At 54.3% G+C, this 24,013-nt stretch overlaps 5 protein-coding genes across 5 annotated transcripts; 1 reads left to right on the top strand and 4 right to left on the bottom strand.

Annotated features, from left to right (window-relative positions):
* Positions 1-38: 38 nt before the first annotated feature.
* Positions 39-2,172, bottom strand: LRP88_08239 (uncharacterized protein; the record flags this gene model as incomplete). The annotated part of the gene is made up of 6 exons (XM_083244748.1): positions 39-181; positions 234-428; positions 479-818; positions 873-1,198; positions 1,269-1,383; positions 1,471-2,172. The coding sequence occupies 6 exons, from the start codon at positions 2,170-2,172 to the stop codon at positions 39-41; spliced, it is 1,821 nt and encodes a 606-aa protein (XP_083099242.1).
* A 1,893-nt stretch (positions 2,173-4,065) lies between these two features.
* On the bottom strand, positions 4,066-5,084 carry LRP88_08240 (uncharacterized protein; the record flags this gene model as incomplete). The annotated part of the gene is made up of 3 exons (XM_083244749.1): positions 4,066-4,169; positions 4,218-4,743; positions 4,794-5,084. The coding sequence occupies 3 exons, from the start codon at positions 5,082-5,084 to the stop codon at positions 4,066-4,068; spliced, it is 921 nt and encodes a 306-aa protein (XP_083099243.1).
* A 5,306-nt stretch (positions 5,085-10,390) lies between these two features.
* On the top strand, positions 10,391-14,118 carry LRP88_08241 (uncharacterized protein; the record flags this gene model as incomplete). Its single annotated transcript, XM_083244750.1, has 2 exons — positions 10,391-11,881; positions 11,941-14,118. 2 exons carry the CDS (start codon positions 10,391-10,393, stop codon positions 14,116-14,118), a joined length of 3,669 nt encoding a protein of 1,222 aa, XP_083099244.1.
* Positions 14,119-15,122: 1,004 nt separating this feature from the next.
* Positions 15,123-18,544, bottom strand: LRP88_08242 (uncharacterized protein; the record flags this gene model as incomplete). The annotated part of the gene is made up of 3 exons (XM_083244751.1): positions 15,123-16,734; positions 16,823-17,545; positions 18,360-18,544. The coding sequence occupies 3 exons, from the start codon at positions 18,542-18,544 to the stop codon at positions 15,123-15,125; spliced, it is 2,520 nt and encodes an 839-aa protein (XP_083099245.1).
* Positions 18,545-20,841: 2,297 nt separating this feature from the next.
* Positions 20,842-23,797, bottom strand: LRP88_08243 (P-loop containing nucleoside triphosphate hydrolase protein; the record flags this gene model as incomplete). The annotated part of the gene is made up of 3 exons (XM_083244752.1): positions 20,842-21,448; positions 21,500-21,591; positions 21,641-23,797. 3 exons carry the CDS (start codon positions 23,795-23,797, stop codon positions 20,842-20,844), a joined length of 2,856 nt encoding a protein of 951 aa, XP_083099246.1.
* Between the last annotated feature and the right edge of the window lie 216 nt (positions 23,798-24,013).

Genomic DNA, 24,013 nt, shown 5'->3' on the forward strand with positions numbered 1-24,013 from the left:
TTCGTCTCCCAGTAATGACTGGACGTGGATATGCGAGACTAGCCATCATCGCATGAACCACCCTTGGATTTGCCAGCAGGCTTAGAACGTCGCTTGGTGGAGAGCTTCTTAAGCTCATGGCTAACCACCAGGAGGCTTAGCCTCTCATCAATCTTGTGTGGCGACTGTTGGATACCCTCGTCTGGACATGGTTAGTGTCATGTTGGAGGATTGGGCCTAGTTCGGTCACTTACAGAATCCCTTTCTCGCATTCATCATATCTTTGGAGAACTGGTGGATCTTGGCGATACGGCTCGACCCAGTGGGGTGTGCCGATTCCTTAAGCCAGTCCATAGGCATCTCCAGCCTCTTAGAAGTCTTGAATTGGCAGTGATAGAAGATAGCGATCAAGGGGAAGAAGACGTTGTATAGGGTGTCATAAGGCATGGCTGTTCAAGTTTGTTAGCAGAGTACTTAAGCTCCAAGTTGGAGTCCTTACCAACGGCGGGATCCCTTGTGGCGCTCGGGTTACGCATGAAGAAGTTGTCATGCGCGATCACCAGCTCCCTATACATGAGCATGAGCTGCCACAGGCTAGCCCAGACGGCCATTCTCTCGCGAGGCTTCAGGGGCTCCTGCTGCGCCAAACACTCCTCGAGAAGCTTGAGGATATCGTGCTCATGAGACACAAGTGCCTTCCATGCGATGCGTCTCAGCTCAGCTTGGACGGTGAATGGAACATGAGAGAACTTGTTGGATGAGCTGCAGCAGGTGAAGGGAGGGGCCTTCCAGATCCTGAAGAAGCAGTTCATGGTGTGGACCTTGGACACGAGCTTATGCTACGACACAGTCAGCTTGATGTTGAAGTGGTAATAATATCTCGATGGACTTACCTTGGGGAGATCATAGCCACCCTCCGAGTAGGAGAGCAAAAAGTTTTGCACAGCATGCTCGAAGTGGGTGCTGCGCTCACGCTTGATTTGGGCCTCGACCCATCGCTGCAGTTCGGCATAGCTAGGGAATCTATCGCGCTCAAAAGCGGCATTCCTGGGGTTCTCATCAAGACCATTCTGAGAATGGTATGCCTGGACCGATGCGCGGAGGTAGGGAGCATCGGGCTCGCGGGTGAAGAAAATGAGGATATCCCTGGGCTTGGCCGTGGGAAAGCGAGGGTCGTCAACGCAGCGGCGCTCCTCGGCGGGGTTGGGGGACCAGACATCTGATGTGATGTGTCTCAGCATCATGTCTCACATTCAGATTGGGGGAGCCAGGGGGGTTGCTCGACATACCGGCGACATGACGAATCACGGGCGGAGCCACGGCAGGGGTCCTACGGGTACAGACCAGGTGCGAGTGGTCTGGGAACGCCTTGCGGCAGTGAGGACAGACGCCACAATCTTGACACTAGGATTGGCTCAGTTTTGCATACATGAGAGACGACAGAGGAGGGGAGAGGAGAGGAGAGATGCTGGTGGGCGGGTTTTCTCTTACGCGGGTCTTGGAGATGCGGCACGGCAGACAGGCCCCACTCTTCCGGACGTCGGCCGTCTGATCGGGATCAGAGAGGTGCCTCGACCTCTTGTCCAGGCTACTACTTCCAGACCTCTGCCGCTTGATGCCGGACGTCGTCTGCGTCTGGGGGGGCGAACCCCGGCGGGATGACGACTCGCGAACCTGGATGCGAGGTGGGTAGCCCCGGGGGGTGTGCTTGCTGGGAATGGCCTGGGGGTAGGTCCATTTATCATCCTGGGCCTGGAACTCTTCGAGGCTGACCTGAGGCCGGCGCCGGTAGGGTCCCTCGTCGACGGCGTCGAGGAAGACGGAGCCCGAGTGATCAGAGGGGGAGGTGCTGCCACCGCGGATGAGCTCTGGGGGAGTCTGGCCCATGGACTCGGAGCTTGTCCTCTCGCCATGGTCGGGGCTGAGGCCGGGGGTCATGGTGAGGTACCCGGACCCGTCCCGGTCGAGGGAGAGGTGGTCAAGGAAGGGTTGGATCTCAGTGATGAGCGAGGGGAGGTCCCTGTGGCTGTTGCGGCCAAGGGAAGAGGTGCAAGGAGACGAGGAAGAGGACGAGGTCTGGTCCGAGGAGGGCCGGGTGGAATCACAGTAGAGCTCCCAGTCAAAGACGGACCTGAAGAGCTCATCATAGTCCAGGCCCGGGGAGGTGGGAACACGCGGGTTTTCTTGACCCATCTGGGAAAAGTCCCTGGCAACAGCCCTTTTATCCATGCTCGAGACGTCCCCTTCGGATGTAAGTCAGGTCACGAGGGGGGGGTGTGTGCTGTGTGTTGATGCGCTGCCTTCTGCCTTCTGGTGGAACCTTGGCTTCCTATGCTGGACGAATTGAAGCTTGCAGCAACTTGTCAGAAGACGATAAGGGGTCGGGCAAAAAGTTCCAAATGTGCCTGATGCTTGTGCAAGATCTGAGCGGTTCAGAGACACGTCCCGGCACCAGAAGAGTTATAATTCGGCCTTTCATCGAGCCTCATGGTCCTCATGGTGGACTCGCTCACTTACACGCTTGCGCCGGCCCGCCGTCTGATTGGCCACCCCGCCGCGCGATCCCATTAATCTGGGCCAAGAAACATCCCTGCACTCACCGAGAATTGCAACCTTCGCGGGCTTGGATTGGCCAGAGGCCAGGGCGCGCCCCGGTTTTCCAGTCGGGGGCCAATGGGTTGGTAAAGCTTGGTGGTTTGAAGCAACTTCATCTCTTCATCAACATGAGCTCGAGGTTGGATCTGCCGTCAACCACGGGGATTCCGCTTCCAATGGCCGAGATAGGGTTCTTGACACTAGTTTACAGTTGGATTGACCTAGTAGATGTCTCATATTCAACATGAGAGTCTTGGTGTTGTTGGCGAACCGTCTCCCCATATGCTCCTCTGCCCTCCTGCTGAGCAACTCTACATGTCTCTCTTCAACTCGCCCATTGTCTCTCTTTCACTGCCTCTTTCGTCTCTTTACCCCATCTACTACTTTAGACAATCACAGGAACCGAAGCTGGTTGTCTTGACTCCGATTCTTCCTTTGGTGAGAGTGCTCGTCTCTGAACCGTAGTCAAAGTGCGAATAGCCTCATGTGGGGCATTCTCGATCAACCCCTGAGTACATCAATTAAGCTCAACCAATACCCAACCAGATCCGCCCTTTCTTATTTTTTACTTTCCCGAATCCTCATACCGTCCATTCCATGCCCCAAATTCTAAGAGCGATTTTTGAAGCCGGGTGTCAACCTAAAATCGCTAGCGCACACATAGCCATTGAGCTCACGTGTCGTGGTGAACGTTTAACCACCCCCTGGTCAGAATTGGAAACTGATAAGCATCCCAACAAAAACCACCGCCACTCTATCAGTTTGACTGCTGCCAATTGATTTTTTTTCCTTCGTCTTTCTAGTGCCTGGGATTTTCACTTGGCAAAAATGGGGCGTTGTTTGTCAATCGAGTTGGTATAGGGTAAAACATGGGATCCGTCAACTTTGCCTGCAATTAAGTCACTGTTACCCCTGACACCACATACGGTCCATTCGATACAATGCCTTGCGATTTTTGTCACCGTGCTATTGAAGTAATCAAGCCAGTGATAAATATGTGTTTATGCTTATGCGATACCCGTTTCGTAACCATTCCCACCCTCGCCTCTCACACCAAACAAACAACTCCTGAGCGGATAGGTACAAAAGACCCGACGCAGGATATCTCAACTCCCAGAAAACTCCCGAAATGACGCTGCTTAATCATACCAAGGAACAGAACCAAGTAGATTGCCGTTGCGCTACTATATACGTTATTTAGTAAGGGGAGCCAATGGGAAGTTATCGAGTTCCCTTCAAGTTCTTGCACTAACCTAGATTTTTGATCGTTTTCTAATTTCCAGGTCATCGAGGTCGGAAAGCTCAGTGACTGGACATGATATATCGTGAATCTTTTACGCGATGTTGATGTTCCCGTTCAAGAAACATGTCTCACTCTGCCGTGGCGGCTTGCCATTGTGGGCGGTCTTTGAGAATATAATGGTAACTTGGTCGTCAAGGTAAAAGACACATGAAATGGCACCATTCTGATGGATGCTATAGTGGTCAGGATCATGTATCAGGAAGCTGCTTTGGCTTAAGTCCCGCCTCTCGATCCAAGATCATACGCCGTAGCAGTTGGTCTTGAGGCGCTGTCATGGAACACGACTCTCTTTCTGCGGCTAGGTCAGTTAACACTTCCAAAGGTCCCAGGATATACTTACGAAAGTAAAAGCTCTCAGTTCGCAAATTCATAAAGGCCCGCACAAGGGACTCATCCTCGTCCAGTAGCTTCCGTGTGGCTGCAACCCTGAAGTCTGTGTACAGCGGACTGGTGACACGGAACAGGGCGGCATAAATTGAGACGAGGTAGTGGTAAAAATGTGTGCCCACCTCCAGCTTGCATTCCGGAAAGCCGCTGTAGTCCTCGGGGACATGGCATGGGAACTGCTGGAAGGCGATATAAGACCGGACCAGTTTCCGGTACATGAGGATCAAACACCAGAGACTGGCCCATAGAGCTATGGCATTGTCAGGGCCGATACCAGCGCTGCCAAACATGAGTTTCTCCAACTCGGATAGGACCTCTTTTTCGATCGGTTGTGAGGCAGCCTTGGATATCTGACCAAATTGCGTGTGCAGAGCGCAAGAGGGCGGTGTCGTCTTGCCATCCTCTTCAACACAGAGGACCAGTCCCAGTCGTATCTTGGTTAGACAGTTGAGTTTATGGACCTTTCGCACAAATTCATGCTTCAAGTTGTCAGAACGTATATTATCCAACAGCAGGTCAAGATACTCACCATCGGGAGAGATGCACTCGACTTGCTGTACCTCATGATGAAGGCATCCACAGCTTGCTGGAAGCCGATGCACCTTGTGTCCTGGTGAACGATGATATTCTCGACCCAGTCGACCAGGTCACTTGACGGAAGAAGTTGGGGGAGGGCGTATCTTGCACTCTCTTCTCGGTGCAACTCGATATGACCGTCGACCTGATTCATGACAACCCAGCAACACAGCCAAGGGGGCGTCTTATTGCCATAATAATCCTGAACCTCAACCTCCAAGGCTGGGTTGTCGACGTAGTCCATGGATATCGAGACTTTGCGAGGCGGACCGAGGTGGGTTGTCCCTGCGATGAGTTCTTGGTCGAGCAAGCGTGCCGTGTAGTCGATGTAGTGAAGGTCTAAGATGTCAGTCTAGGCCGGAAAGCTTCCACGCGGGCGAACTGACCACCTGAACTGAACCTCATCTTCGTTAATCTCTCTCGGATGCATAGCTGAAGCCCGAGAGAACCAGCAGCCTTCTTGCATGCCTGGCATGGCTCTCCAATACCGCACTATAAATGGAAAAGGTCAATCGTCTACTCATAAAAAGCCCCATCTCTGGCGGATACTCGCGTGTAAGTGAGGGAGCACGTACCGAGATCCTTCGCACTTTGCATCGGAAACAAGCACCGGTCTTGCGTACTTGGGCAACCTCGAGTCTCCTCTTTTCGTCAAAATCTTTTCTCTTTTTCTTGATGCCGTCAGGTTTGGCAGGATTTGAAGGGAAGCAAATGACGGAGTAGTTGACAGACGGGTTGGTACGGGTGGTGGTTTTCCGTCGCGATTTCGGGCATGCTCTGTTTTCTTGCCCAGCAGGTTGTGCTTTACTTTGTGGACTATGGTCCAAGGGCGTCTGTACGCTAGTCAAAGTCGAGCTGATATCATATTGTGCCGTGGTAGCGTTTTGTCCGGGGTCGTCCGAAGAGTCCTCGCAGAGACCCTCGACGTCAAGCCATGCCTCCAGGTCATCATCAATAGCCGAGACGCTTGCGGGATCGATGTGAGCCATTGAACATGCGTCTGTTGATGATTACAGAAATGTTGAGCCAAATCAAACAAAGATTGAATGGAGAACAACTCCGCTCATTGAGTTCTTTGCTTCTTCGTCACTCAAAAGATGCTTCATCAGCCCGATAAAAGTGGGACATGAAAAGTCCACGTCCAATGAGATGGGGAAGAGGATTGTGCTCGGTGAGATTGAAACAGGAAGTTATGTGTCACGTGGTGCGCTGTCTATGCAGACATACCCGAATAAGAGCAACCGATTTTCGACTGAAGAAAGCCCTTTGGGCTAGGATGCTGCTTGGTTGATTATTCAGCGGAATTTTTATCAATCAGCAAGTCCTTTGCCCGAGGCAAGAAAGAGCACGTTGCATGAGTGTCACTGAGACGGTGCGTCTCTCCTATGTCTCATCATGCAAATGCCTGATGGTCAGCACCTTACAAACTCGCGACTAATGCCGGCTGGGTCGACGCCAACAGTTTTGAGGGCAACTCTTTGAACTATACGAGCCAAATCTCTCGAACCGAAAGCTATATGAATGTCGTTCTAGTTGGTGGAATTAGGACTTTTCGCACTGGCTACCGTTTACGGTTTCAGGAGCAGGAGGAATAAGACTGGACGGGGAACGACAGCCAAGCCCACAAGACGAGCGGAGGAACAGGACAAGGCCCTAGACAGGGGCCGGGTGGCTCGATTTTCCGGAACATTCTAAAAACGGCACCAGCATGGGATCACACAGCCCGCGGATGCTGGGCCAAGAGCTTCTGATGTGCAGGGCCAATTTCGGCTGCTGCTCAGCCCCTCGAAACAAGCCGACGGAGCCACATTTCCTGGGCTGCCCATGCCAGGGTCTGGGTCTAGGGGGCACCGTCATGATGCAAGCGCAGATCTGGCGCGGGTCGTCATGGGTGTGAAGTTGGGTTGGGAGGGACGGAACCCTTTTAATAAACCCGTCGCCAAGACGTCCACCGCAAGAGATGAGGCGTCGTTCTCCGACGGTCGGGACGCTGTGCTCGGTATTGGACCTCCATCGTCATGAAGCACCGGATACCTCATCAACGCGGCTGGCCGGGGGTTGCAGTATTGTACATGGCATGGGCGTTTGCATCCTGAGGTGATACGACAGCGACAAATTCTTAAAATCCAGACCTCTCCCGCCCTTGGTTCACCGTCCTCTCTCTGTCGCCACTCGTACATGAGTACCTACTTTGGCCGGCGCTACAGTACACACGAGTCGGCCGAGTGGATTAGACTGCAAAGTACGAGTCGAGTACGAACTGCAACACCTCACGAGGTGACCTTTGGTAGGCACGTCACTAACAAATAGCTCCAAATTTCACCATCAAGTACCGCGACAAGAAAACTGCAATACGACATGGAATCTCGTACTCTGCGCGTATCCCCATGGCCGTTGGATCAAGGGGAGAGGCGATCATTTTGTACCAGGCAAGACAAGACAGCCAACGCCGTTCAGGAGGTACCGTAACTCCGGAAAACGCAACTCGGCTCGCAGATCTTACGACGGCAAATGTGCTCAGCGGCAGCCAAGCGCCCACGGCCAGAAAGGGCTGAAAGCAAGCCAACAAGCAAGCAAGAAAAATAGCACCAAAAACAGGAAAGGGGGCGATGCTGCGGGCGGGCGCTGGCTGACTGTGATGACATCTAGAACAAAATATGCCGATGGGCGATGCTGCTGATGATGGTGGTGACCAAGATGATGATTCCGTGATACAGCACGCTATCATGGCACGAGTCGGTGGTGAGTATTGACCATGACGATGATGCTGCCTGCCAGCCAGCCCCAGCCCGCCTTACTGCGCCGTGCAGCTGCCGTAAGTTTCGGGTGAGAATTGATGCCCGTTGGCCGGCCGTTGACGACGCCTTTCAACGACGACGACGACAACGGCACCGGCAACGACAACACCTGCGAAGCCGAAGCCAAGGCCGCGTGGATTTCGGCAAGTGGTGCTTCGCAATTCGGGAGGCAGCTCGACTAATTAGTTTTGGAAGGGTATCATCCGCGTCAGAGGGGGTGGTGAGCTGAATGCACCAAGACTGCATGCTATTGAGGAGGGGCTAGTGGATGATTGATTGATTGACAACTGATAATCTTGTTTTCCCTAGAAGCTTCTTTCTCTGCCCCGTACGCACGCCCTGGCAACGACGTGCTGTATGTACTGTCACTGTCGCTTTCGGGTTGTTCTTCTTGGCCGCCGCGTCGCCCAGAGGAAAGCTGAAACCACGAAACGACCAAGCACTGTGTGCGGCAGGGACACCGTGGGGTTGACGGTTGGCTCTCACTGATCCGGAGTCCCTGATCCCTGGCGGCGCCGCCCTGGCTTGGTGGTGTCGATGCCAATACTTTACCTACCAACAAAACAGGCGCTTCGCACGCACACAAGAGGCCAATGCCGTTTCATCCAATTCAGCCTGGTACAGGAAAGACAGGACAGATCAGGACAGGACCCTACAGCATGCAACACAACAGCACGCGCTCTCCGGCGTGGGCTGGCTGGGCTGGGCTGGGCTCCCAGATGCAAGTCACCCTCAGGTACCTGGCCGGCTCTTCACGCCGGGACTGGGCTCTGGTACCGAGCGAGTACCACCGAACGTTCAGTCAGAAAAAGGGTCCCTCCCATTTGCAATTCTCATTCATAGGTCCAATTCACGCCTGTCCCCCCATGAGGCTCAATCCCGCGCTGCTACTTTCCGCGCACTCTCGCCATCGCCGTCCCCAATTGCATATTCCCCCTCTGTCTCTCAAAAGGTCCCCATCCTCGGTCTCTTGGTCATCCCCGGGTTTCCATGTCCAGGGGTCAGGGAGAGGGAAAGGGAAAGGGAAAGGAGGATGACCTTTTTCTTACTGTGTTGTACTGTACTGTAATGCTCACAATCCCTGGTGGGAGATCCTAGCGGTTGCCCAAAGCCACCCCGGAAAACAGCATTGAACGAGCAGTGGACGAGATTTGGCCCTGACGAGTCCCTCACTCTCAGCTGGAGCCCAGTATTACTCTGTACCTGCCACAACGGTCAATGGTGCGGGAACGAGAGTCAGGTGTTTGTCATGCTGCTGGATATACGGGAGCAAGCAGAAGCATCCATATCCATACGTTCGTGACAAAACATGGAGAAGAAAAGGGGACTAGTGATTGCACATCATATATTCCAACAGATCCATTCCGTCGCTGGAATACGAAAACACACCCCAGACAATGATGTTTTGGGATTTGGACTAAGGATGGCAAACCCTGAGATCATCTTGGCCTCTCCTCTCCTCTCACGCCCCGTTGCTTTTTCAGCCATGACGGGATTTTATTGCTCGTTTCCTTGCCGATATTGGATGAGGCTTTCGTTGTGACCTGTTATTAGGCGGGCTCCCTTACTTAATTCTCCTACAATCGGTCTCACTCATCCGGGACCTGTCTCTTGTGAGGTACTCCACTTCTCATCACCCTCAACTCACTCCGCCGTCTCGCGAGAGAGAGAGAGAGAGGAGGACAAGAGCCCAAAGCCCAGACCCCAAAGAAGACGCCAGAGCCTAGAGGGGACCCGCCTGCTATGCCTCGTCTCCAATCCCACGGCTCCGTGTTGCGTACCTGCGACACGAGCAGCAAGGCGCTGAGCACGAGCACGAGCCTGGCTGGGGCTGGACGAGACAGCAGCAGAGACAGACACAGGCACAGGCACAGAGTAGAGTGTCCACGCACTGTCTGGATACATGGATGGACGTCTGCATCTTGACGGGCGCCTGCACTCTCTTGGGTTGTTTTGTTTCTGTTGCTTTTCTTGCTTGATTTCTTCTTTTCTTTTCAAGCTCTCTCTTTAATTCTGGCACAAGGGGACATATTACACAACCCTTGTCCCAAGCTCAGGAGACTATACCTCAACTTACGTAGCAGCGAACAAGAGACGACGAAAAAAAAAAGACAGAAACTTCATCCACTCACGCTGGGCCAGCCAACGTCATCGCGTCTCCACCCGCTCCCGAGCCCCCGAACCCGTTGATCCAGAGACAGGCGTCTGTCGCCCCAAAAGTAGCATACGAAGTACCTTGCGAGTACTCCCTGGATCCAGACTGACAGCCATCCAGAGTCGAGCTTTCTTGCTCGCCTATGGGTCCCCTCGCTCTCGGGGGCTCCTCTAAGGAAAGGACCCCATCTCTGGGGCTTGTCCTGGCGCAGGGAAGACCCGTCCTAGATCTGACACGCAGCCACAGACTAAAATACTGTGTGCCCTGGCGTGCCTAGCAGTCCACTCCATGGTATTCGTGCAGCAGCCCTCTGGCAGAAAAGAACGAGAGCCTGCCTGTTTCTGCTGATTCCTTTTTCCAAAACTGCTGCTTCCTGCGCTCTCTCTCGGCCTGCGGCTGCGGACATCCCATACCTACATATTCTAGCCTGGCCGCGACCCGCCAACCCTCTCCTCTCCCCCCCTTCAGGTCCTCCCTCGTTCGTTTTCGATCGACTACGCCGTACCGTACCTCGCCACTCCCCAGCTTTTCCAGTTCCATTCTTAGTAGCAGCATCTCGCTGCTGCATGTAACGCTGGCGTTTGCTGGCCGCTCATAATGCCCAGCATGACGTCGAGCAAGTCCTTCCGGGCCTCCATCATACCCGCGTCCTTCTCCATGCTGCGGTCTAACACTGATCCTGAGTCGTCGACTCCTTCGTCCTCGGCCTCTTCCACCGCTGGAACTTCGACTTCGACATCCCACGATCCCCGCAAGAAGACCTGGCACAAGTCAAACACCGTCGACCTTTCCCAGCTGCGAGACAACAGCTCCAATCCCGGTTCTGCACCCAATTCCGACAAGAAGGACGCCGTACGACACGACGATCAGAGCACCTCAAACGCTCAAGCTCACACTCGCTCACCCGAACGGCCTAAGACCCTCACCAAGCGCAGCAGTGGCGGGGACTCCAACAAGTCGGCAACTCTGCCCAAGTCTCAGTCCACAACCAACCTACCACCTGCCAAACAGCAGTCAAACCGAAAATCTAGATTCCGTCTCTCATCGCTTCTTCCCTTGATCACGCTGCCCTCGGAATCCTCACCGGCTTCTTCCAAAAAGATGCCAGCCAAGCAAGCACCACCACCGCCTGTGCCAGCGCCAACAACGGCACCACCTGCACCGCCAACAACAGCACCAGCTGCGGCACCTCCACAACCTGAAGCACAACCACCACCCGTGCCAGTGCCAACGCACTCCGTACCTGCGGCCGTTGCAACCGCCACGGCTCCCGCTCCCGTTGCCGCACCCTCTCCTGCACCCACCAAATCTTCCTCTCCCACCAACACCTCCACCACCACTAACACGGTGACAACGGCCGCAACGGCTCCCACAACCGTCGACGACAGCCCATCTTCGAGCACCCCGAGCATCGTCGAGCCCACGGCCCACATGCCCGAAGAGCATCGCCCCGGCTTGGCCATCACCACTCAGGATCTGCATTTCCCTGGGTCTGGTGGTTCCCCGCCCAGTGAAGCCTCAATTCCTACACGCGAGAGCAACAGTCTCGAGATGCCTCAGCCAAGCCCCAACCCTCAGATCATGGCCCCGATCCCGCCATCACCTGAGATGCACCGGGCTGTTCTGGCTCCTCAGGAACCCATGGTTCCCCCTCCCCCTCCTCCAACGGCTCCCGTTGAGCACACTGGAAAGCTGCGCAAGGAGAACCCCGACGCTCGGCGAAGGAGCGGCTCCCTCCAGCACATCGCGAATGGCGGCGAGCCTCCCGTGCAGGGCCTCAAGACGCGGACGACATCTCCTGTCCCCGATCGCGGCCGTCGATCATCCTCTGTTCAGTCCCCCACCGTGCGCAACGGCAACAGCAAGAGCCGCGTTGTCTCGACGCCGCTTTCCATCAGACCCAGCTCATCCAAGGGCGATGTTAGCCAGAGCCCGACCCGGGGCCGTCTCCGCCGAAGTTGGCTGCCCGGCGGAAGATCCCGCTCAAACTCTGTCGAAGTTTCCAACGCAAACGATTCGAGCGCCTGGGTCCTGTCCGACGACACACGAGCCGAGTACAATGTCTCGTTGCTCAAGAACGGAGAAAAGGTAGGTGGCATCGTCCCCTGTTGCACCTCGGTTTCAGAGTTAATCATTGTTTCCACCAGGTCCCCGAGCTCTGGAACGAGAGCGGAGCTGTGCTCGTTTACCTGTACCCCAAGGGCAGCGGCCACGGACCGTCGTTCAAGGTGCAGGAGTTCACTATTAGCTCGTCCTACATCTTCAATGAACTCATCCAGACAGAGCGAGAAGCGCCCGCCGGTCGAAGCCGAGCTAGGAGCTTTGGTGGCCGTGATAGCCTAACTGCCGAAGACGCGGCCCGATACCTCTCCCCGCCAAACTCACCCCCCGTCCCTGACGATGGATGCGATGACCTTCGCCTCTATCTGCCTACCGCCCCGCCTACTAGCTCCGGGCAGCTCGCAGCGCCTGGCCCCGGTGCGCAGCCGGACCTCGACCGATTGATCGGTATCCGAAATCTATTCGCCTTCTTGACCGGACAGCCTCTGGTAGCAACCAAGACTCGACCTACCAACTTCCACGCTTTTCTTCAGATCGCCGCGCTCCTGGAGGAGTTTGGCTTTGTGAGCTTCGATGGCGCCACTTTTGGAGATGCGGTCGACCTTAGCTTCGGCTTCTACATGGACCAGCACGCTCTTGCGGACTGCCGACACAGCAGGGAAAAGACACTCGAGGCATTGATTCTCGGCGAGCGCATGCGATCTTCGGACCTCTACAATGAAGCATTCGCCCATGCTGCGGGCAAGTACGCTGCAATTATGGAGCTCCGACTGCCTCTTTTCGAGCAGGTTTCGCCCAAGACTCGCGTGAGCCTCGAACGTGCCCATTTGGACCTGCTCAACCGACAGCACAACGCCAACCAGCACCTGGAAAACTTTGACTTCCCGGCCATCTTTTCTGGCATCGCCAACTCAACCTCGATGGCGGAACTCAGACACGTGCGCTTCAAGGTGTGGAAGAACTCTTTCAGCAAGATGCGACACTTTGTCATGAGCTACTACAAACACACGTTTGGTAACTGGCCTCCCAAGGCCAGCAGCAAGAAGAACCCGTTCGCCGAGAGCGGACTGAACAGACTGGTGCTCAAGGTCCTGTACTCGGACATGTGTGCGTTGTATGACCTGATTGTGGACCGAACCAACCGCACATCCAGAGTCATGGACGAGGTGCCCGCTCTTTCTGAAGAGACTGACAAGATGATCATGTCGGCTCTTCGAAACATCATGTCTGAGTTTGATCGCTCAAAGCCACCCGTCCTCCCGCCCGTTCCTTACGACTGCCCCCAGCTGCCTGTGGCCACCTCGATTCTGGAGACGTATGACACGCTTCCTCCTAAGAAGCAGGCCAAGTTCGACAAGAACATCAAGGAGCACGAGCTCATCCTCATCCTCAACAAGGCGTACAACTACGATACCAACAGCATCAAGGTCCCCTTCCTGGACAAGTTCAAGGAATTTGAGTTGCGAGAGGCCCGAGGTAAGACGCCACTGGACTTTGCTGATCAACGCATTGGCTACTGGCTCTTCCTCTACACGGTGATTCAGTCGCTGCCTGTCCTGGTGGTGGACGCCCCAGGCATGCAGTTCACCGAGGGAGTTGAATACTTCCTTTGCGAACCTCCCATGGGCAACCCACCGTGGATCGGAGACCAGCAGGTCAAGAAGATGTGGTATGAGGTGGCTGGAGGAGGTGGCCTGGTGGAGTTGTCTACCGACGCGGTTCTCTTTAGTGTGGAAGCCACCTACCACCGAAGTCACTGCTGGCTTGCTGCTGCGCAGTGGGATGAGAACGGCGGTTCAGCGCTTCCGGTACAGGCCACGGAGCCTCCTCTGTCGCCGCTCGAGCCCCCTCGCTCCATGTTCTTGGATGGCGACGACTTTGTTCCCACCCCGCCCCCATCTTTCGGCGGACTCAACACTCCTCCCTCGCCCATGGGTAGCCCCCAGGCTGCCCTGCGACCCCGAACACACTCCCCAAGCGGAAGCCGAGCCAACCAGGCCTGGCGATCCAGCATTGCCCTTGGTCTTGAGCCAGTGCCTCTTCAGCCCCCGAGTCCCTTTGGAGAGCGGAGCAGCTCCCTGGGAGGACGACCTGCTAGTGTCATGCTTGGCTCAAGAAGCCAGTCTGTCGGCAACCTGGCCGCTCTGGGTAACGCTCATGGCTCCCAACAGGAGTCTCCTCCTCCGGAACCATCTGGAGCCACCTTTGATGACATCTTGGGTAACGAAGACAAGAAGCCAAAGAAGAAGAAGGGATTTTTCTAAATCAACAATGGACTGCCTGCCATTTCCTCTCTCTGGGAGCTCCCAAAAAATGCTGCGGAGCTCCCAATGTTTTGTACATGATGGGGGTTGGGTCTCGGACTTGTTTTCTTGCGTCTCTTTTTTTTTTTTTTTTTTACCTTGCCGGCACTGGAGTGCTGCTACTCTTCTACCACTGCAACCGTAATTTGGGCCTCGAGCTCGTTTCTTCTATTCTGACGAGAGCTGGTTGGCTAGGTACACGTTGGATAAGGCTGTTTTTCAAAGGTGTCGTCTGCTTTTTTACCATATACGTACGCGCACACACACACACACACACACACACACACAGGCACGCAGATATTTTGGACAGGAGACCTGGGCGCGCAGAACAAAACATTTTAACGACTTAGCATGAGAAAATCTACACAGATGTAGTCGGAAAGGATACTTTTAGAGTTGATAGAGAGCCATGTCCACATAATTGGATGGATAAAAAAATGTTTAATTGTTTTTGAATTGAATTTTGTTGTATTTAGCGTGGAGTTTTGGTGTGTATGTATGTATATACTGTATACCTGGGTGCACTGAGATAGACTCCTTGGAAGAGGTTACCATGATGTTTACCTAAAGAATTGATAGCTCGATGACAATTGTGTACTTATCGTTCTATTCGCACCGTTTGAAGTCAGTTGGTTGTATCTCACCTCCGGAAGGCATGCCACGAAGATAGGAAGTATCAAGAGTTGTCATGATGCCTTTCCATCGACTCCTGTCGACTCATGCAGGATTTATATTCAATCTCTACCTTATCCTAGAAGTTGCCAAATTTTAATGCCCTGCCCCATTACCCGAATTTCTAAACTCCAAATTAAAATGCTCAGTACCTATCCATAGAGATTTCCTCAAGATCCGTTTATATGTATTGGCCGTGATATCATTGCCATGCTTGCCGATGCGAGAGCCCAGTCTCGTGCTATCAAGTATCCTAATGTTCCGAAAAACGCCATAAAAAAGAGAAGAATCGTTCATGATAGAGAGACCTTTGTCCAGCGGCCTCTCTCGGTGTGCCACCACCTCTCCTTCTCTTTCCTGTCTGCTACGACGCCGTCGCACATGTTCCAGCGTCCAGTACAGCCCTCACGACCTCCAGCAAGACTCTCACCGCCATCGCCGTCCAGGTCACGCACATCGACTAGACCGCCCTTGTCGTCTGTTGTGCCCGGATCCGACATGAGGTAATAGCGGGTGACACTGCCTGGTGTGCCGATGAAGCCGGCCATGGCAAACGTCTCGGATATCGTGCCGTCCTCGTCGACCACGTTGACGGTGAAGCGGGGCCGGGAACGAGCCGCCTCGAGACGGGCCTGAGCGGCGAGGCGCGCCGTGTGGAGGCTGGTGTAGGGGGCGTGGCGCAAATCGCCAAAGAAGGACATTGGGGTCCGTGGTGAAGGGAGGGGAGAACTGCTGGAAGACTTGAAGAGGCGTGTTGGTGACATGGGGCTGGTGTTGGAGCTTGGGGCCACGGCGAAGGGGGACACATCACCAGACTGTTCCGTGGTTCGGAATCGATCTGTATGGAGATCGATCCTCTCCACGGGGTAGCACAGCTCCTGGAAGATGCCGTCTGGGTCGTTGAGCACGCGGAGGGCCCTCAACGCGGGGAAACCTCCGGCTGCGATGCTCCGTGCGAGGATGTCGTCGGCGGCGTTGACACACGAGGCGTGGCTTGTGATGTCCCAATGCAGCTTCTTGACGCTGCTAGATGCGAGGTAAGGCATCATCCATAGGGAAAAGGTGTCGTCTTCAGGCATGACGGGCGGGAAGGCCTGGACGAGGGAGAACGTGATGAGTGACCTCAGGTTGGAGAGAATTCGTGCGAGAGCAGCAAGGGAGGTGAGGGGTGTATGGCGCAAGGTCAACTTGCGCAGGGGCACACCCGAAGAGTGAGTCGCAAAGGCAGAGAGGCCGCTGGAGGAAATGCCGCTAATGTGAGAGAGCGTCAGGGATTCCAGCGGGGGGAGGGCGAGAAGAGCAGCGTCGTTGAAGCTGTTGGGAGGGAGGTTACATAGGTGGAGGTGCTTGAGTTTTGGGAGGTAGCTGAGTGTCGATGTGAGGAGGCTTTCGGGCGTCAGAGTTGCTCCAGGGAGACAATGGATTGTGAGGGTCTCGAGCTGGGACCAGTTGTCATGATGGCTCAAGAAGGCGGCCTCCTGGAACGGCTTGAGCTCCCCAGGTATAACCAGACCCAGCTGCCGCGTACTCGACTGGATCCTCTGCTGCTTCTGAAGCGGCGATGGTTGGATTAACCAGTTCATCTCCTTGAGGTTGGACCTCGTCGATAGTGCATGAAAGATCTTCTTGAACGAGTGATCGTAGGTGGTCGACAGACCGGAGAGGCTCTCGAGATTGGGACAGGCCATAACAAGCGAGGCGACGAGGTTGTCGTAGTCGGCAACGGTGGACCCCTTGCCCGGAAGCGGCTCGGGGGCCGGAACCTTGAGCCGCCGGACGATTGCGGCGATCCGGGGTTTGGCGCGTAGCAGGCGTCGGAGCATCATGACTCGGGCGCCCTGAGACAGCTTAAACTTCTTTTTGTGGGCGGCCGAGTCTGGGCCAACCAGCTGAATGTCTTCGTACCTGAACCAGATGGGAATTCGTTAGCTTGACGCCACCCGGCATCTCTGGCGATCGCATTCCGAACATGGGAAAAAAAAAAACCACTTACAGGGCTGCTTGGGCGGGACCGTACCACTTGCGAGAGACGATGCACATGTTGCAAACGTCTCGCATCCAGCAAGTTGCACAGCTCCCGCTCTTGTATCCGACATGGAATTCCCTCAGCTTCTCCAGGATGACAGAGAGCACCTCGACAGGCAGCATCGAAAAGAGCTCGTTTGGCTTGAAGGGGTCTCGGACGGGTGCCTGTTTCTTGATGGGCATGGGTCGTTGATACATGTAATCAGGCCGCCAGTGGGCCATGGAATCCGAAGTGTCAACGCTGGTTCTGCTTCCCCAGGATGGGGTTCGTCTTGTGCCCATACTTTCCCGGCTCTGAAGAGATGACATAGTGGTCATCGAGTTGTTGCTGAGCTTTCGAGGCCGGTTGAGCTTGACACCAGGAAGACCATCGCTGATCCTTGTGGGATCGGCTAAGGGTGTCTCTAGGACAGCATAGGTTGGACGTATCGGGTACCAGGTGCGAGGCAAGTTGTCCTTGGACTCATTGGCGAAGAAATCGTCCATGGTGTTCTCCTTTACCGGGTACAGGTCCGTCGGCGACTTGAAGGATGGAGGGTGCATTGGCTGAATTGCAATCGTAGGTTCTCGCATGGTGAGGTCTGCTGATTTCGACTTTTCCCTGGACTTTTTGTCATTCCCTCGCTTTACCGGTGGTGGTCCAGCGTAGGCAGATGCTCTCTTCGACCTGAGTTTGTTGGGTCCAGGACGACTGATGCACCAATGTCAGCTTGAAGGAAAAGAAGAAGAAGAAGAAAAGGCACACAAGGTTCTACAACTGCGGGAGAAAAAAAAAAAAGGCAAGTATACATAATGAAAACTCCCCGATGCATCCATGAAAGACTCCTCAGCGCAAAGCACAGACAGGCGCGGGCTAGGCACACTCGGCTTCAAGTCCATCCGTCTAGAACAGTTCTGACGTATGTGAAAGAGCCTGGGTGATCTCTTGGCTCCGCGTAGCGCGAGGCTGCCAGGCACCTGGGGACGCCACCAAGGGGAAATTGTGGACAGGTAATCAAACCAAAGTCGTCGAGTTGAGCGCTAGTCCCGTCCATGTTGTTGGCGGCAGCCAAGCCCACAGCGCTGGGGCAACATGTGCAGCCCGTGAGACACTTCCGGTGCTCGGTAGACGGAACGAGGAGAGAGATGATGGAGGCGTTCATCAACTAGCAGTTGCTCTGGCTCGACAGCTTTGTCTGGCCCAGCAACTGGTAGCAGCTCATCCTCCAGGCTGGCTCAGGGGGTTCAGAGGGTTTCAGTGCAAGAAAGAAATAAGCATACACTGCCCAAACCACCACTGCCACTGCCGCTGGGTACCGAAAAATGGGTAATGGCCAGATGCTGGTAGGATTGAGGCGCTGTCTGTCTTGCAGCCGCCCGCATATAGAGAGAGACGGCCCAACGGGCTACCTCTGCTGGGGCCAAGCTACTGCACTGTACAGCACATGTAGGCGCGGGAAAGGGGTTCGGTCCTGATCTCCAACGAACAAAAGAAAAGAGGTAAAAAGGAAAAGATCAAGACTCACACAAGGTCGGTCGAGTGTCGGTTCATCTTACCCGACAAGGGATCTTCGTCAATCATGGTGACGGCCCACACGTGCTTGCGGAACTCGTCGGCCCTCTTATCCTCAATGGCCGACATGGAGCTGCGCCCAGGCGAGAAGAAGCGCTTAAAGTCTTTGCCATGGTGGTTGTGCGGAACCTCGAACATGGCGGTCGGGTCTTGGTGATGCCAGGCCAAGCAAAGCTGGCTGGCTGGCTGGTGGAGTTGTACTGTAAGATCGGCGAACCGGACGGAACGGAACGTCAACACAATATGACAGGGTGCTCGATCGTATATGTTCCAATGGCGCTTAGATGTGAGTTCGTATGGGTGTCTGCATTCAGCCCTCCCAGAGGGCGGCGTATCAACGTTTGAACAAGCTCGTAAACCTCGAGGATAATGAAACGAGAGTAGGACAATGAGGCTCCCGGGAGTCCAGAAGAGGGGAAGACGGCTTGAAATAAGAAAAGAACAAGGGAATAAATCGATCGACCAGCAAGAAATCAGGGAGAGCGGTCGGGAGAGCACACAATAAAACGCCTCTGCATCAATTGCGGCGCCGTCGGGACAAAAAACTCAGACATGCATGGCAAGCGTCGAGCAGGTACCGCACCGAACAGTCAGTTAGTCGTTGGTTTCCCCTTTCGCCTCTCTGAGCCACGAGGCCTTGATTTCCAGGTTGTCAAGTTGGTTATGATGGTGATAGTTGCGTCGTGAGCACGTCGTGAAGCGTCGAAATCAAGCTGACCAACGGGAACCGTCAAACTTAAGTATCATCCTTCCCATGGCCAAAACAACAACAAGAGCAGCCGAAGGAGCCATGCTCGCGTCCAGAAACAGCAACATCTCCCAAGAACCACTGTTCTTCCTCATCCTCGACCGTGGCGGAGCCAATGACGACCCACCCCTTGGCCAAGGCGTCCATGACCATTCCCTGCTTTTTGCTGTGTTTTGGATTTTGCTCCATCATGGAAACCTGGGGTTTGAGTTAGCATTGACGCCAGGGAAAGTCAGCAATAAGGAGAAGTGCCCTGTAACAGACAGCCTCTCCCTCCAAGCGCCAGGACAGATCCAACCCTCGACTAGAGCCTCATTAGCGGCGCCCTTTCTTGCGCCATCTTCCCGCCACAGTTCGAGATATCCAATGTGTGAAACCATGAGCCGTGATGGTGACGATGTACCGCCAACCACCGGCCCAAGATCAAAAATAGTACCCTGTCGAGGAGCACAACAGCATCCCTGTACTGTACCACCAGTCTTGATGGCCTCACGCCTTCGAATCAGCGGGTCCTCGCGACCCCTCACAGTGAAATCGTTCTCACTTCTCGTCGTCCACTTGTCTCTCTCCCTCGAGTCCGTGGGCCCGCCCGGGGTGTCCCAGTCGGAGCATTTGGGGGCGCCGCTGCAGCGGCTAGCTAGCATCACGTTGATCGACCAAACTCCAGCTCCTCCTTGTCGGCGCGTCTTGCTGTTCCAGTGAGTGGGACAGATTGACAGCAGGCAACCATCCTCATCTGCTTGTGCGACAAACCTAGCTCGCCCCAAATGAGCCAGGGATCCCAGCCATGCTGCTAAGATCAGAGCAGGGCTGGCCACGGGAGACTCCCTTGTCTGCTTCCCTTCCCTCTGGACTCAGAGTAGTAGCAATCGCCATCCCGTGCTGACCGAGAATGCAATGAATAGCGGAAAATCGATATTGTCGAGCTGCTGACGGCATAAACCTTCCGAAATTGCACTCACGTAGCCCCCGTGCTGGCCGACTAGCCATCCCTCGCCATCTTGTTAGCAAGGCATGTCGTCAACTTTCTCAGAGCTATTGCTGCGTACGTGCCATCCGCTGTTCCCGCCTTGTCCAGACCGCAACTGACTTCCGATGCACTCGAATCCTTCTGACCGCACACCGTATCCGTACATGGGCTCCTGTTCTGTGCATCCGCTGCGGGGGTTGTCATGAGAGCGATCCTGGCGGGATAACCGCACCTTCACTTCTACCGTGACAAATGCTCGGCTCTGCTTCGCTCTGTTCCTTTGCCGTGGCTTCATCCAAACCCGCCTCTCATCATCTGCTTCCGCTGTCACCTCACGGAAGCCTGTTGTCTAAGCCAGACAGCAAGGATGCCTTGACATGAAAAATGCCCCAAGCCGTCGTTGTAGCAAACATCAAAAATGCATCTTTTGATCTCCTCGCCCAAGTGAATGGCAAATCTCTGGTTCGTCAGAGAGTTCCACGCTTTAGGCTGCTAGGATCCAGTCCTGCTGCGAAATTGTTATTCAAAGTATCCCAGCCAATTCCAGAAATCCCAATTCCCTTCCTTGTATCTTATGTCTATGACGCCCAGCTCCAAACACCTTCACTGCCGTCTTTCCAACTTGTAAACTTGGTTCTGAAACCTAGCTTCCACCCATCTCCAACTTGGCGCGGGGGCTGGTGGCGCAAGCTGCAGCCGCAGCAACTTGGCTTTTCTTCACTCTTCGTCTGCTTCAGCCGTGAACCGCACTCTTCTTGCTGGACGCGCAGCAAGATCTCGCTTATCGGATGACGACGCGTTTCCTTCAACTTGGCCATTTGCACCTGGGCCTGCTTCGTGTGCTCGCTTCAAGCCATTCGTCATTTGGGGAGGCTCCCCCACACCATCCTTCTTCCTAGTTGGAGAATCATCCAGTACCAACCCGTCGTCTGGATGCATGGTGCGGCCAAAGCCTCTTCCGAACACGTATTGAGGCGTATGTAGAGGCGCCATCTGGCTTTCCTTGCTAGTCTTGTCATTGGGCAATGGGATGATTTTTGCGTCCTTGATCCAGTTGTAGATTCGTTCGACCTGCAATATCGTCTTGGCTGCATCATGCTCAGCTTGTGTCATGTGTTGCTTCCGCTCAATGATAATCTCTTCGATGCTGTTGCTCAGCACCAGCGTCTCGACCGAGACTGGTTTCTGCTGGCTGATGCGTCGCGCTCGACCAATTGCCTGCGCCTCGACCTGAGGGTTGAGAACCGGGCTGATGAAGTAAATCCTGGAGGCAACTCTAATATCTAGACCGAAGGCGGCTTGCGTAATGTCCATGAGAAGGACCCTAGGGGTTCCATTAGTAGACAATACCCAGCCTGCGAGTGAAGAGGGTTACCTGAAATCGGGATTCACAAGGAACGTTTTGACATATTGGCCCTTCCTCTTGTTGGTGAGCCCTCTGGCATAGATGAGGTGTTGAATCTGGAGCTGTCCATTGTCAGTGGCAAGTCTTCGACATAATTTCCTCCAAGCTCACAGTTTCGAGTACGCTGGCTAGATACCAAGCAGCGTTTTCGTTTTCATAGAAAACAACAATCTTTTCGTCCTTCTGATACTTGATGATGCCATCGATCAAGTAGGAGAGCTTAGACGACGCGGTTGATATAATCCTCGCTGCTTCCAGTGGGCCAAGGGCACCATCTGCAGCTGCCACCTCTTCGGGCTTCACAATGTTGGTTCTAAGAGTCTGCGTGGCTTTGTGACTGTCGTTTCCCAGTTTCGTGTTCCCAGCCAGGGTTTGCGACCTGTCGCTGGCTTGTTCGAGAGACTCATCCAACATACGACGCCTCTCGATAACGCCTTCCTGGATCAAGCGACCATTGAGCAAAGAGTTAAGTTCCTCAGGTTTCAAGGCCGACTTGTAGATTAGTTTCTGAAGTGCCAAGAGCATGCTTGACGAACTGCACATGGCATCATCCAAGTCGCCATCCAGGGACCACGCACCGCCGAGATTGTGCGGAAAGCCATTGACACAGACTGGCAATTCATGAAATCGGTTGCTGAGTGTCCTCACTTCATTTACCATGGCCACATAGCCAATTCTAATTGCTTGCTCCAGGAGGTGTCGATCTTCGGCGCTGATAGGGACCTTCTCGCCGCGAAGGAATTCCTCTGCAGTATTGACAGCCGTTGAAATCATGTCCTTTGAGAAGAAAGAGCCTCCGAAGAAACAAGCTTGCTGCAGGTTTCGAACCAGTTGATTTAGGGATTCCCTTTGTTTCTGATGGAAAAAGTAATCCCTATCTGTTCGTTGTGACTGAACTGAGTTGAAAATAATCATCATCGAGAAGACGTTGACGGACAGTTGGTCCTGGTACGATCCTTCTAGGACAACCACCTTGTGGTTCACAGGTGGGAGAAGATCGCCCACCTCCGCGAACTGGTGTCGAATGATGAGAGAGTTGAGTGTCGATTTCAGACAATCCGAGCGGCCACGGCCAGCTGACGTGTGCTTTGGTAGCATCAAATACACCTTCGGGTCAGCCGTGGTATCTCCAACATCCACGAGCTTGTTCGCCCAAGGTCGAGCTTTCAAGTAGACAGCTGTAAGAGATCCAATTCTCTCCAAGTCCCTTTTTTCCATTTCAGGGCTACTCCCAGTAATGGGCTTCGCCGTATCAATGCCACTCTCATCATCGTCATGATGGGTGGTAGTGCCGTTCCCTGTTTTCAGAGCATCGACTCCGAATAACCCTTGAGATGGTGTTCCTGTCACAGCCCAGCGGGATGAGAAATGCAAAGAATCCAAACTGGTGAGCAAGTTACTTGGGTTACTGATCGATGAATTACCAAGCTTGTGCCCTTCATCAAAGATGCATCGCTTGAAGTGGATGTTGGACAGCGGAGACTCGCTTAGTTTGCCGCCCCCTTGCCGGACTAGAGTTTCGAGGCGGGTCTGGGATAGAAGAATGAGGTCGTACTTCAATAGGTCTTTGGTTGGCGGTAGCTGGATGCCCTTGGTTATCACAAGAACTTTCAAGCCCTCTGTATGCTTGCGGATCTCTTGCTCCCATTGTTCGACCAGGTTAGCAGGCACTACAACGAGGCTGCAGTTGCTGAGATACAGCAATTTCTTAGGTGGTTCGATGCGCTGACGAGACCGCCTTCCAACGTAATGAGGCACGGGCGGTGGGAGATAGTAATAGCCTGGATTTCCTTCCAGGGCCTCGATGCAGCGTTCATAATCATCCCCAGTCTGTTCTTTGAAGAGGTCAAAGTACGGTCTCCATGGTACCGAGTTTCGGGTTGCGCAGGAAGCAGCCATCTCGGACAGCGAAGCAAGGCGCTTTCTCACAGGGGCATCTCCGGCACGAAAATGCTCTGGGGGGTGAGTAGGCAACGATCGAGTCGCGAGGATGAGGGCGAGGGTCATGATTGTTTTGCCAGAGCCCATCTCCTCGGCTAGAATCCCACCAGACACTCCATCATAATAACGTGGCTCCTTGAGAACCGTGCCGGCGACGGGGTCCAAATACCATTCTCTGCCCTCTTGGTCCTTGACGTGGAGTAGACGTGGGTCCAGTACAGTCCCTGGCTGAACTTCTTTTTGTAACATCAACGCTGCCGACCTTCTCTGGTATGGGTAGAGCTGGGACTTGAGGCCGGGAACTTGGCTCTGGAGCAGATCGTACATGGCAGATTTCGAGTATGGTTCTAGTATTAACTCAGGATCGGGGTCAGGGGATGGTATGGTGTTGAATAAGTGCAGCAGCGACACGTCCTCGTCAGATCCGTCGCTCTGGCTTGCGTCTTCATGCAGACGTGGCATGTCGGCGCGCCGACATTGGGTATCGCCTTGCCAGGCTTCCTGAGAATAATCCAGCTGGCCTAGGATCTTCCTTCTTGCTTT

The sequence above is a fragment of the Fusarium phalaenopsidis genome (assembly GCF_050370095.1).
Source record: "Fusarium phalaenopsidis strain FUZ10S chromosome Unknown contig_32302, whole genome shotgun sequence".
Classification (NCBI taxonomy): domain Eukaryota; kingdom Fungi; phylum Ascomycota; class Sordariomycetes; order Hypocreales; family Nectriaceae; genus Fusarium; species Fusarium phalaenopsidis.